The following is a 13,361-nucleotide window of genomic DNA, read 5'->3' as shown; positions in this document are numbered from 1 at the left end:
AAAACAAGGAGTCCGGTGGCACCTTAAGACTAACAGATTTATTTGGGCATAAGCTTTCATGGGTAAAGAACCTCACTTCTTCAGATGGTCTTCAGATGGTGGTTCTTCTGCATCTGAAGAAGTGAGGTTTTTTACCCACGAAAGCTTATGCCCAAATAAATCTGTTAGTCTTTAAGGTGCCACCAGACTCCTCGTTGTCTTTGTGGATACAGACTAACATGGCTACCCCCTGATACTTGACACTATGTCAAAAATATCATGCACACAAGTCTTAACTTAAAAGATCATGGTCCTACAGAATATAGACTTCATGGATCAAATACACCCCTGCTGTAACTGAAGTTAACAGAGCTTCAATAAGGATGACTTTGGCCTGATTTTTTTCTTATTTATTTAAATATAACAGAAACAAAAAAGCCCATTTAGAACCTTCAGAGCACTCTAGTGATAATTAAAATATCAAAAACAATATTAGTCACCAAGCAGCATAAATTAATTCTGCCAGCCAGCAGTATAAAATGGAGATAACAATTTACCTCCAAACAGCCAACAGATTAAAAAAATAAAAACAAAGGAAAAGCCCTCCCACCACTCAAATTAGTGGCCATATTAGCCACCTAATATCGTTTAATTTAAATTATGTTAGCTATTGTTATAGGCCCTTTCTTTGTCTGCATTATGCCTTGTGATTATCCTTCATGTTAGTTCTTTATTTTATTAAATAAATGGGATAAACAACTGAAGTAGAATGTAGGAAAAATAATGCTAATTTATCCAGACGTGTTAAATAAGCAGATTGGAATTCATTTTTCTTTGTAGCAAGTATTGGCCTTAATACCTGAAATACACTGTTAAAGCTGTTCCATAGGACATCAGAATGAGTAGCAGGCAAAGTTTGCAGCCAAGCCTTTAAAATGGGCCTCCAATCTAACACTGAGGAACTCATGAAGACCATCCCATTACGAGATACTGTTGCTGGGGAAGCATTGTCAATGTTATGGGGCTCAAAAACAATCTTGCAGTTTGGGGACATTGGAATACGATCTCCATTAGCCAAAGTAAGGGTCTTGTTATCATCTAGAACAGAGTTCAGATTTTCAATCCATATCGCATCCACAGGACCATCCAAAACTATCCATATGTGTTCTCCCTGAAATATACATGTACAAGTGCAAATTCTATGTCAAAAATATAGTTTACTGAACACATACGAGAATACATTACTTTATATAAACATTGACTTGTAAGTTATCTGATCTGGTGCTGAATGCTTTATTATTAATCATAATACTTCCTTTTTTTCCTTATTTACCCAGTGATTTGAAATCTCACTTCATTACTGAGTGTCATACCAAAGATTTTTTTATCAAAGTGACAAAAAGTTAATTTCAGTTGTTATATACAGAGAGATGTTGCTTTCCCCTGTGACAGCCATATGGGCTGATCCTGTTCCCACAGAAGCAGATGAAAACTATTTCCATTAACTTCAGTGAGAACAGGAACAGGCCTACAATCTATTAACAGAGGATACCTAATTCTTTCATAACAAGCTTTCACATTTTCCAAGGCCTAAATAAAACACAATGCAACCTTCATAACATATGTGGCTCTGTGGCAGCACTGTCTGCAGGTCTGAGGAGAGAGAGGAGAAATCAGTATGCAACATTTTTCAACTGAGGCTAATGAAGGTATTAGGGATACTAGCACCGTGACAGAGGGGCATACAGGATGGGGGATTACCGTATCCGAGGTAGAAACAAAACTTGAACACCTTAATGGGGCTAAGTCGGGAGGACCGGACGATCTTCATCCGAGAATATTGAAGGAATTGGCACAGGAAATAGCAGGCCCATTAGCGATAATATTTAATGAATCTGTAAACTCGGGGGTGGTCCCGTTAGACTGGAGAATAGCTAATGTGGTTCCTATTTTCAAGAAAGGGAAAAAAAGTGATCCGGGTAACTACAGGCCTGTTAGTTTAACATCTGTAGTGTGCAAGGTGCTGGAGAAAATTCTGAAAGAGAAACTAGTTGAGGACCTTGAGGTTAATGGCAATTGCGATAAATTACAACATGGTTTTACGAAGGGCAGATCGTGCCAAACGAATCTGATCTCCTTCTTTGAGAAAGTAACGGACTTATTAGATAAGGGAAATGCGGTGGACCTAATATACCTGGATTTCAGTAAAGCGTTTGATACTGTACCCCATGAGGAATTATTGGTTAAACTGGAAAACATGGGGATCGATATGAAAATCCAGAGGTGGATAAGGAATTGGTTAATGGGGAGAATGCAGCGGGTCGTATTAAAGGGTGAACTGTCAGGTTGGAGGGAGGTTACTAGTGGAGTGCCTCAAGGTTCGGTTTTGGGACCCATTTTATTTAATCTATTTATAACTGACCTCGGAACCGATTGCAGGAGTGGGCTGATAAAGTTTGCGGATGATACGAAGGTGGGAGGCGTTGCAAATTCGGAGGAGGATAGGGATATTCTGCAGGGAGACTTGAATGAGCTTGTGAATTGGAGTACCAGAAATAGGATGAAATTTAATAGTGAAAAGTGTAAGGTGATGCATTTGGGGACGACTAATAACAATTTTAGTTACAAGTTGGGGACGCATTGGTTAGAAGTAACGGAAGAGGAGAAGGACCTAGGGGTCCTTGTAGACCGCAGGATGACTATGAGTCGACAATGTGACGTGGCGGTGAAAAAAGCCAATGCGGTCTTGGAATGCATTAGGCGAGGTATATCTAGTAGGGATAAGGAGGTCCTGCTTCCGTTGTATAAGGCGCTGGTGAGACCTCATTTGGAGTACTGTGTGCAGTTCTGGTCTCCCATGTTTAAAAAAGATGAACTCAAACTGGAACGGGTGCAGAGAAGGGCGACTAGGATGATCAGAGGAATGGAAAACCTGTCGTATGAAAGGAGACTAGAGGAGCTTGGGTTGTTTAGTCTGACAAAACGAAGGCTGAGGGGGGATATGATTGCTATCTTTAAATATATCAGAGGGATAAATACAAGGGAGGGAGAGGAATTATTCCAGCTTAGTACTAATGTGGACACGAGAACGAATGGATATATACTGGCCATGGGGAAGTTCAGGCTTGAAATTAGACGAAGGTTTCTGACCGTCAGAGGGGTGAAATATTGGAACGGCCTTCCGAGGGAAACGGTGGGGGCGACGGACCTGTCTGGTTTTAAGATTAAGTTAGATAAGTTTATGGAGGGAATGGTTTAATGGTAAAACATAGTAGCCAAGGAATACCAAGCAATGGTACGTAAATAGTATAATGGCTAACAGGGGTCAGGCTGGAGACTCTTGCCTACATGCTCGGGGTCTTACTGATCGCCATATTTGGGGTCGGGAAGGAATTTTCCTCCAGGGTAGATTGGCTGAGCCTCTGGAGGTTTTTCGCCTTCCTCCGCAGCATGGGGCAGGGATCACTAGCAGGAGGGTCTCTGCCGATTGAAGTCACTAAAGCACAGGATTGGGGACTTCAACAGCAGAGTCCAGGGAAGGGGTAGGGACGGTTTTGTGGCCTGCAGCATGCAGGGGGTCAGACCAGATGATCATAATGGTCCCTTCTGACCTTAAAGTCTATGAGTCTATGAATTACTGATCTGGAGTGGCATGGACATAAAACGTGGGTGGGAGAGATTCCCCCTTTGTCTCTATATTAAACCACTGAAAGTCTTTGCATTGGGAATTGAAAAGAATGGAAGGACTAAAGGTGTACAGAATATGAAAGAGGAAATAAAACCCTACAGAGCTCACTGATCCAGCCCCAGAACCTCAAGTCTGTGCTTGAGGAGGTGAGTGATCTCTGGCATGTACTTCAGAGTAACCCTGTATACATTCCTAAATGCTCAGGGCTTGTCTTCACTACCGTGGATATCGCAGCGGATGTCGATTTAGTGGGTCTAGTGAAGACCCACTAAATCGATGGCAGAGCACTCTCCGGTCAACTCTAGTACTCCAGCTCCCCGAGAAGATTAAGGTAAGTTGACCAGAGAGCATCTCCAATCTACGCAGCGCAGTGAAGACACCAAGGTAAGTCAACCTAAGCTACATTGACTCCAGCTACAAGGTTGACTAGTGAAGACAAGCCTTCAGACACAAACAATAACTAAAATATTACATTTTCAAATTTGATTTGATTTGATCAAAAAAGACCCTTCACATAAATGAAGCATTGAAAGGGATGTGTTGCTTTGTAATAATACCTTACAGAAACAGTATTAAATGCTATTATTGGCTGTCAGAACACAATATCCAGTTACCTTCTTTGCTTTTAAAGTTTTTCTCCATAAAGTAGAGAAAATGCCATCTGTCCAATCATTTGTAGCAACATCGAGAGTACCAAACATCTGGGAAGCTGTAATTGCCTTTGGGTTCATCCTCATCTCTTTATGAGGAGTGCCACAGTCTGTCATTGCTTTCATCAAGATATTAATGCATTTTGTCTTTCCTGCACCAGTCGGACCCAGAGTCATCATACCTTAAAAAGACATAGACTTCTTTTAAAATAAAATGCTGAAATGTAAGACCTCAATTTAATGATGCATTGCATCAGAATCTTGCTTTTTTTAAATCAAAACTAAATTTAAAAAAGATGTTTTTCATTCCACTTTCTTGATGTTGACTGAAATGAAATTTTTTAAATGTTTTATTAAAGGCTTTCATAAAGGCCTGATTTATTCTGCTAGGCAAGCCAATGTGGCTCTCTATCCTCCCTTAGGCAGTTCTGTTCCTTTTTCTAATTGGAAAACACAGCTGCCTTTTGATGTTCATATGTGGTGACACTCAATTGACTGGTGGTAAACAAAAACAATCATTTTTAAATATCTTTTACAAGAAAGAGTTGTTCCAAGTGATATACAAAACCGAGCATTTCTTCGTGGAGTACAAGGAACAAAAAACATACACTTGCATAAACCATGAAGACATTTTTGATATATTTTTCTTAGTAACAGACAAACTTGTTACTTCATCAGTTTATACTCATGTTGCCAACTGAGTTCTTAAACAATACATTAAAATTAGGCTATAGCTGATCCTACTCAGTTATTTTATATTAAATCAACAAAGCTGTGTGCCAAGAAACAATGACATAGTTTGAAAGCAGATGGGACATTCAGGCTGAGATTTTCAAGGCCACTTAGAAATCTGGACGCCCATTTCCCATTAATTGTAATGGAAATTGAACATCAAAATCCCATAGTATCAGGGCATAGCCGTGTTAGTCTGTATCCACAAAAACAACAAGGAGTCCGGTGGCACCTTAAAGACTAACAGATTTATTTGGGCATAAGCTTTCATGGGTAAAAAATCTCACTTCTTCAGATGCATGGAGTGAAAGTTACAGATGCAGGCATTATATAATGACAAGAGACGGGAGTACCTCACAAGTGGAGAACCAGTGTTGACAGGGCCAATTCGATCAGGATGGACATAGTCCACTCCCAATAATAAATGAGGAGGTGTCAATTCCAGGACAGATAAAGCTGCTTTTGGAATGAGCCAGCCACTCCCAGTCCCTATTCAAGCCCAAATTAATGGTGTTAAATTTGCAAATGAATTTTAGTTCTGCTGTTTCTCTTTGAAGTCTGCTTCTGAAATTTTTTTGTTCAAGAACAGTTACTTTTAAATCTGTTATAGAATGTCCAGGGAGCTTGAAGTGTTCACCAACTGGCTTTTTACCAAAATCCCATAGGTGACTTTGAAAATCTCAGATGCAAAGTTATGGAGGAATTTAGTAGCATAGAGCTTCTGACCAACATTATGGACCCAAGCATGCATAATGCAGAGTGACTGTGACTCCCTCTAAAAGGAATAGGAGTTATATGTATTCAATATCTCATAGGAGGTGCTCAGAACTGTGCAGGATCCAGCCCTATATTAGGAACATAAGATCTGAGCCTAACCCATTGCAGTTAGAGAGAGACTCTCCACTGACTCCAATGAGCTTTGGACCAGGCCCACAGAGCAGAGCATGCCTCTAGGATCTGCGCACAGAGGGGTTCTAAACATGCACACATTTCCCTCTCTCCCTGTAGAAGAGAACAATTACCTCTGCAGCACTCTTACCACTTCTCTCTGGGTCCCCTGGAGAGCTCTCATAGATCTGAAGATCTATGAGTGGTGAGGGAATCAGGAGGAGTTGGAGGTAAGGGAATGTGAACTGTCTCCCCTCCACTTCATAAAATTAGCAGTGGAAAGTTTATACAGGTAAAGGTGATGTTAACTTTCCAGTGGTGCCTCTCTGCCTTGGCAACTGCCTAAAAGGATTATTACAAGGCCAAACATCTGCAAGGGAATCTCTGGCAGCAGATCTCACAGCTTCCTTTGGAACTGCACTGCCAGGGAGCTGGGCCAGAGTTTCAGGGGCCCAGACCCAATATGGAGGCACTGAACAGCAGGCCTTCTGCCCTCCATGGATCCTGAGGATCTGTGTGGATCTCAGGGGAATTGTGGTGTTTGTGGGTGAATGTCCAGTTTCTTGCAGTTGGACACAAATCCCACACTCCAAGAGTAAGATTCAAAGGAAATTCCACAAGGGGAACCTTGAGGGTTCCCTGGCCCTCACATTGGTATTGCCCCAAGAGGGCCCCAGAATTTCATTCTGCATTAGACCAATGAATTAAGAAGAAACATTATTAGCCATAACATTATTCAGCTCTTTCATTTAATCAGCCATAATATGTGAACTGACTTTCTGAGACAGTGAAGACCACAAATTTAAATATGCTTTGTGAAGAAATATCTCCTCTTATTTGTTCTAAATGCACCAGGGTATTAGTTTAAGCTAGTGATCCCTGATTCATGTACTATGGGAAAGCATAAAAAGGATCATCCTTCACAAATCCCTTCATAAATCTTGACAAATTTAATCAGATTCCCTTTATCTCTTTTCCTTTCCGGGCTAATTCTGGTGTTTGCAATCTCCCGTCATTTGTAAATCTGGCTGTACCACTGTCTTTGTTACCCTTCTATGGACTGGGTCAATTTCTATTCTGTCTTTCTTCAATTGAAGTGACCAACATTGAACAGAGAAGTCCTAATGGTGTTTGGAAGTACAACAGGCATGTGGCAGTACCCATTACAGTTAAGGATTCAAGACAGTTTCATTTGCAACCTCTTTACTTTAACATGCTCATAACTATGGGAAATATTCACCTTTTGAGCTGAAAAGAGCCATAATTAGAATCGCCTGAATTTGACTTTTTTCAGAATACTGAGCAAAATCAGCTATTTCTGAGTTTGGTGAGAAGGGGGGAAAATAAAATACATTTTTACTCTGCATTTTAACTTCCCCCTTAGAAACTTCAGTTCCTCTCAAGGCCACACACCGATTTCCCATAAAAAGACATACTATAGCTAAATTGTCAATATTATGAGGACAAGGTGGGCTCTTTGTTTATGATAAAAATTATTCTTAACAATTTTCTGATAAAAATATCCATATGAGGCTTTAAAAACTTGAAAAAAATCTACAATTTGTAGAAAAGAAATAGAAAAGCCTTTACTGCTATAATGGAGTATGAAACCCTCATTTGGCATGCTAACCATGTCGGACTCGCTGAGTTTCATACAGTTGAATTAGCTTAAGAATCCACGGAGGATGATGAATAAGCCCAGCTTTCTCCGTCTCTTTCCGAATGGCCGACTCTAGTTCAGGATACCCAACCTTATCAAGAGTAATTCCAGGGAACAGGTCGTTAATCAGACTCATAAATAAAGGTTCATCTTCATCTACCTGTCAATTAAAAAGTAGGGAAAAAAAACAACTATTTATTCTTTGAAATTAATTATTATTGTAATTACAAACAATCTGCAAGAATATGTTAATTAAATGATAATAGTAAAATAGATATCTTTTCTAAAACAAACGTGAAAATTATGAGTGGCTCTATCTTATTAAAATGACTTTCAAGCAATTTAGCCATAGATAGGAATTTCTAAATTAAATATGCACTTAAAATTTATGTAAATGTTTAAATTTTAGTACAATTCTTGTAAATCTCCCCATCCATTAGTCATTTAGACAAACAGGCTAGATTTCCCCTTATTTCTTCTCTTGAAGTCTAATTTTTTTTCCCTCTGTAAATCATTATAATCTAGACTGCGGTTTAAAAATGTGCATGAATTAGCTAAATAGACAGTTAATTGTGAATCTGGTGTTTGTGTTCTTTCGCAGAGGTTACACACACTATAATCTTCCAGCTACAGCAAAATGGAAAAACGAAGAATTCTTTGGATAGAAGAGGGTAGTGGTGGAAGAGAATAGAATAGATAAGTATTCTTCAGCTACTTCAAAACAGCCCACACACTATACGTCATTCTGGTTGTTATGATGTTTGAAAAGGCAGATTGCCAAGAATTAGTGTAAATTGAAATTCTGGATTAATAGGGATCTAAAATGACAGATGAAATGTTAATTCAATGTGCTCTTTTTCCCCTCTCTCTTTTGTTTGCTCTCCTTTCCATTCCATATGAACGTAATTTGAAAATCAGGCTAGATTGTCCTCTAAGATCTTATAGGATTTCTTATTATTATTTCTTCATTTGAAATCTCTCATTCGGGGGGGGGGGGGGGGGGGGGGAGGGGAAGAGTTGTCCTCTCTTCATAAAAAGAAAAAAATGGGTTCAGAGCACCATCACTTTGATATGCCAGACATTAAAAGAGAAGTAGTATCATTGCAAAAGGATGTAGCCAACTGCTGAGAAAATACACTTCAGTTCATACTAACATATAATAAACACATTTTAAAAAACCATTTTGTGACGGTAATCAATGTTACGATACCAGCTTGGAGAGGTTCATGTCCCGTAGAACTCTCATCACTACTGTTTTCTCTGGCTCATTGGGGTTGGATCTTTTTACTGCTCCAAGAGTTCTTAAGACAGATAAAATATTTCTTAATCCGAAGTCATAGTGAACCTTAAAACAAAGCGTGAACACAATTAGTACTGTAGAAGTTAAGCACTTTAAAATTATGACAAAGGTTGAAAACTAAATGAATTAAAGAAGTAGCCTATCAATAAAGTTTCTCAGTTCTTCATCCTCACAAAAAGAGTAAAGGTTTTGATGGTGTCAGATTCTATAAATAATTTTCATTGTTGTATCTCCAATTATAACAAACACAATTACATTTACTTAACCTTGAAGTTGTAACACAAAGCCACAGCAAATAAAATCAAAGTTCTATTCTTAACACACTGTGTGATGCCCAGGATTTGACACACATATGGCACTGCAAGTAAAATCACCCATGTCCTGCTTAGAGCCTTCTACAATAAGTAAATTCTACCAAACAGACTCAGGAGTGAGTGTCCTGATTTTTTATTGCCTCATTTTGGGACTGACACACACACAAAAGTATTTGCAAGCTTCTCAGCTGTGCAAGTAGCTGAAAGCTGTGGGTCCTGCGTTGTTGTAGAATGAATGTCAAAGGAAAACAATGGCCTACCAATGAAAGCTTCCTCTCTTCCTTAAAAGATTCAGCCCTGCAGCCACAAACTGTTGTGATGCTGAAGGGTTGAGAGCTCATGCAAATCACTCACTTCCTCCTTCACTTCACAATTCTCATGGCATGCCAGATTTCTAGCCAGATTTTTCCAGTCCATTGTTCCTGTAGAACCCAATATGGCTGGAACATTAGACTGGAAGAGTTTGCAACAAAAACAGTATGCAGCATTCTGGGTTTTTGAGTACATAAGCCATGGCCTCTCCACTTTGTCACCATTGGGGATGTCACGCCAGTAATGTGTTGGATGGAAATTTCTATTTTCATTGTCTTTGGGGAACATGAAGTTTTTCACTTGCTGTGGCCCATGCAGTACAAAGAAGTCCCTCAGGCTACTGCTCAAGTGGGTCCACAGTCCTGGATCATCTAGACTTAAGGAACTAAACTCAGCAGCAGCTGTTTCGTGCGCGTCCACCACACTGTTCTCTGATCTACACTTTTCTTCAGGAATATGCAACAACTGCGGAACTACCTGATCAACATCCTATACAGCAAACAGGGAAAGATTAAGAATGAGCTCTCAAAATTGGATACTCTCATAAAAAACCAACCTTCCACACAAACATCCTTGTGGCTAGACTTTACAAAAACTAGACAAGCCATTTACAACACACACTTTGCTTCTCTATAAAGGAAAAAGGACACTAAACTATCTAAACTACTACATGCCACAAGGGGCCACAACAGTGGTTCCCTTAACTCACCCAACAATATTGTTAATCTATCCAGCTATACTCTTAGCCCAGCAGAAGAGTCTGTCCTATCTCGGGGCCTCTCCTTCTGCACCTCCACCCCCACGAACATGATACAGTTCTGCGGTGATCTAGAATCCTACTTTCGACGTCTCCGACTCAAGGAATATTTCCAACACACCTCAGCACACTAATCCACAGAAACCTTCCTACCAACACTACAAAAAGAAGGATTCTGTGTGGACTCCTCCTGAAGGTCGAAACAACAGACTGGACTGCTACCTAGAGTGCTTCCGCTGACGTGTACGGGCTGAAATTGTGGAAAAGCAGCATCACTTGCCCCATAACCTCAGCAGTGCAGAACACAACGCCATCCACAGCCTCTGAAACAACTCTGACATCATAATCAAAAATGCTGACAAAGGAGGTGCTGTCGTCATCATGAATAGGTCAGAATATGAACGAGAGGCTGGTAGGCGGATCTCTAACACCACATTCTACAGACTATTACCCTCTGATTCCACTGAGGGTTACCAAAAGAAACTACACCATTTGCTCAAGAAACTCCCTGAAAAAGCACAGGAACAAATCTGCACAGTCACACCCCTAGAGCCCCAACCAGGGGTATTCTATCTGCTACCCAAGATCCATAAATCTGGAAATCCTGGACGCCCCATCATCTCAGACATTGGCACCCTGACAGCAGGATTGTCTGGATATGTAGACTCTCTCCTCAGGCCCTACGCTACCAGCACTCCTAGCTATCTTTGAGAAACCACTGACTTCCTGAGGAAACTACAATCCATTGGTGATCTTCCAGAAAACACCATCCTGGCCACTATGGATGTAAAAGCCCTCTACACCAACATTCCACACAAAGATGGACTACAAGCCATCAGGAACAATATCCCCGATAATGTTACGGCAAACCTGGTGGCTGAACTTTGTGACTTTGTCCTCACCCACAACTATTTCACATTTGGGGACAATGTATACCTTCAAGTCAGCGGCACTGCTATGGGTACCCACATGGCCCCACAGTATGCCAGCATTTTTATGGCTGACTTAGAACAACGCTTCCTCAGCTTTCGTCCCCTAACGCCCCTACTCTACTTGCACTACACTGATGACATCTTCATCGTCTGGACCCATGGAAAAAAAAACCCTTAAGGAATTCCACCATGATTTCAACAATTTCCATCCCACCATCAACCTCAGCCTGGACCAGTCCATACAAGAGATCCACTTCCTGGACTCTACAGTGCTAATAAATGATTGTCACATAAAGACCACCCTATACGGGAAACCTACTGACCGCTATACTTAACTACATGTCTCCAGCTTTCATCCAGGCCACATCACATGATCCATTGTCTACAGCCAAGCTCTAGGATACAACTGCATTTGCTCCAATCCCTCAGACAGAGACAAAACACCTACAGGATCTCTATCAAGCATTCTTAAAACTACAATACCCACCCACTGAAGTGAAGAAACAGACTGACAAAGCCAGAAGAATACCCAGAAGTCACCTGCTCCAGGACAGGCCCAACAAAGAAAGTAACAGAACGCCACCAGCCGTCACCTTTAGCCCCCAACTAAAACCTCTCCAGCGCATCATCAAGGATCTACAACCTATCCTGAAGGATGATCCCTCACTCTCACAGATCTTGGGAGACAGGCCAGTCCTCGCTTACAGACAGCCCCACAACCTGAAGCAAATACTCACCAGCAACTACACACACAACAAAAACACTAACCCAGGGACCTATCCTTGCATCAAAGCCCATTACCAACTCTGTCCACATATCTATTCAAGGGACACCATTATAGGACCTAATCACATCAGCCATACCATCAGAGGCTCGTTCACCTGCACATCTATCAATGTGATATGTGCCAGCATCGCCCCTCTGCCATGTACATTGGCCAAACTGGACAGTCTCTATGCAAAAGAATAAATGGACACAAATCAGACATCAAGAATTATAGCATTCAAAAACCAGTCGGAGAACACTTCAACCTCCCTCGTCACTCAATTACAGACCTCAAAGTCGCAATACTCCATCCAAAAAAAACTTAAAAAACAGACTCCAACGAGAAACTGCAGAATTGGAATTAATTTGCAAACTGGACACCATTAAATTAGGCTTGAATAAAGACTGGGAGTGGATGGGTCATTACACAATGTAAAAACTATTTCCCCATGCATCCGAAGAAGTGAGGTTTTTACTCACGAAAGCTTATGCCCAAATATATCTGTTAGTCTTTAAGGTGCCACCAGACTCTTTGTTGTTTTTTTCCCCTACTGTTACTCACACCTTGTCAACTGTCGGAAATAGGCCATCCTGTTTATCACTACAAACGTTTTTTGTCTCCTGCTGATAATAGCCCACCTTAATTGATTGCTCTCGTCATAATTGGTATGGCAACACCCATTTTTCATGTTCTCTGTGTGTATATATATCTTCCTACTGTATTTTCCACTGCATGCATCTGATGAAGTGGGTTTTAGCCCATGAAGACTTATGCCCAAATAAATTTGTTAGTCTCTAAGGTGCCACAAGTACTCCTCGTTCTTTTTGCTGATACAGACTAGCACAGCTACCACTCTGAAAGAAAAATAATGTTATGCTGAGGTTTGGGCAAAACCTTGTTGACTCTGCCCTTCATTCAGAATAAATGTAGAAAGAAACTGAACTCCTCCATGGAAAAGATAGCTGAAACAACAGGAATCTCCACCCAAAACACAAGCCACATGCAAGACTGGGAAGAGTTCAGCCATGCAGCTCAAGTCGTTTCCAGGGGCTCTGGTGATAATGCAAGAGCAGGGGAATGAATGGATTGCAGCTGTGTGTCTGTGTGCACATGAGAGAAACACCACAGAAACAAAGAGAAGACAGCAGAAACCCATGGACAGATGGAGAAAAAATGAAAAGTGAGCTTTTGGGTAAAGTGCTGAATGGACAGAGGCATGGATCAGTGAGCAAAGAAACAGACTCCTGCTGTCTGAATCCTGCTTTGTTGAGGGATACAAGACTTTGGACATTCTTTGTAAATAAACAGGATTGCATCGAAGAAATACCTCACTCACCATCATCAATTTCTCTTCCTAAGAATGGCCCTATTGGATCAGACCAA

General features: G+C 40.8%; 1 protein-coding gene across 1 annotated transcript in view; it reads right to left on the bottom strand.

Annotated features, from left to right (window-relative positions):
- Positions 1-13,361, bottom strand: part of LOC117871746 (dynein heavy chain 5, axonemal-like) — a 276,629-nt gene that overhangs the window by 137,047 nt on the left and 126,221 nt on the right. The window contains exons 44-47 of the mRNA XM_034759511.1: positions 8,808-8,942; positions 7,568-7,757; positions 4,282-4,499; positions 839-1,150 (exon numbers count right to left, since the gene is read on the bottom strand). Coding sequence (XP_034615402.1) covers positions 839-1,150; positions 4,282-4,499; positions 7,568-7,757; positions 8,808-8,942 — 855 coding nt within the window. The remainder of the gene's footprint in view (positions 1-838; positions 1,151-4,281; positions 4,500-7,567; positions 7,758-8,807; positions 8,943-13,361) is intronic.

Source organism: Trachemys scripta, chromosome 2, assembly GCF_013100865.1.
Source record: "Trachemys scripta elegans isolate TJP31775 chromosome 2, CAS_Tse_1.0, whole genome shotgun sequence".
NCBI classification, from domain to species: domain Eukaryota; kingdom Metazoa; phylum Chordata; order Testudines; family Emydidae; genus Trachemys; species Trachemys scripta.
This window is presented reverse-complemented; position numbering and strand designations above follow the sequence as displayed.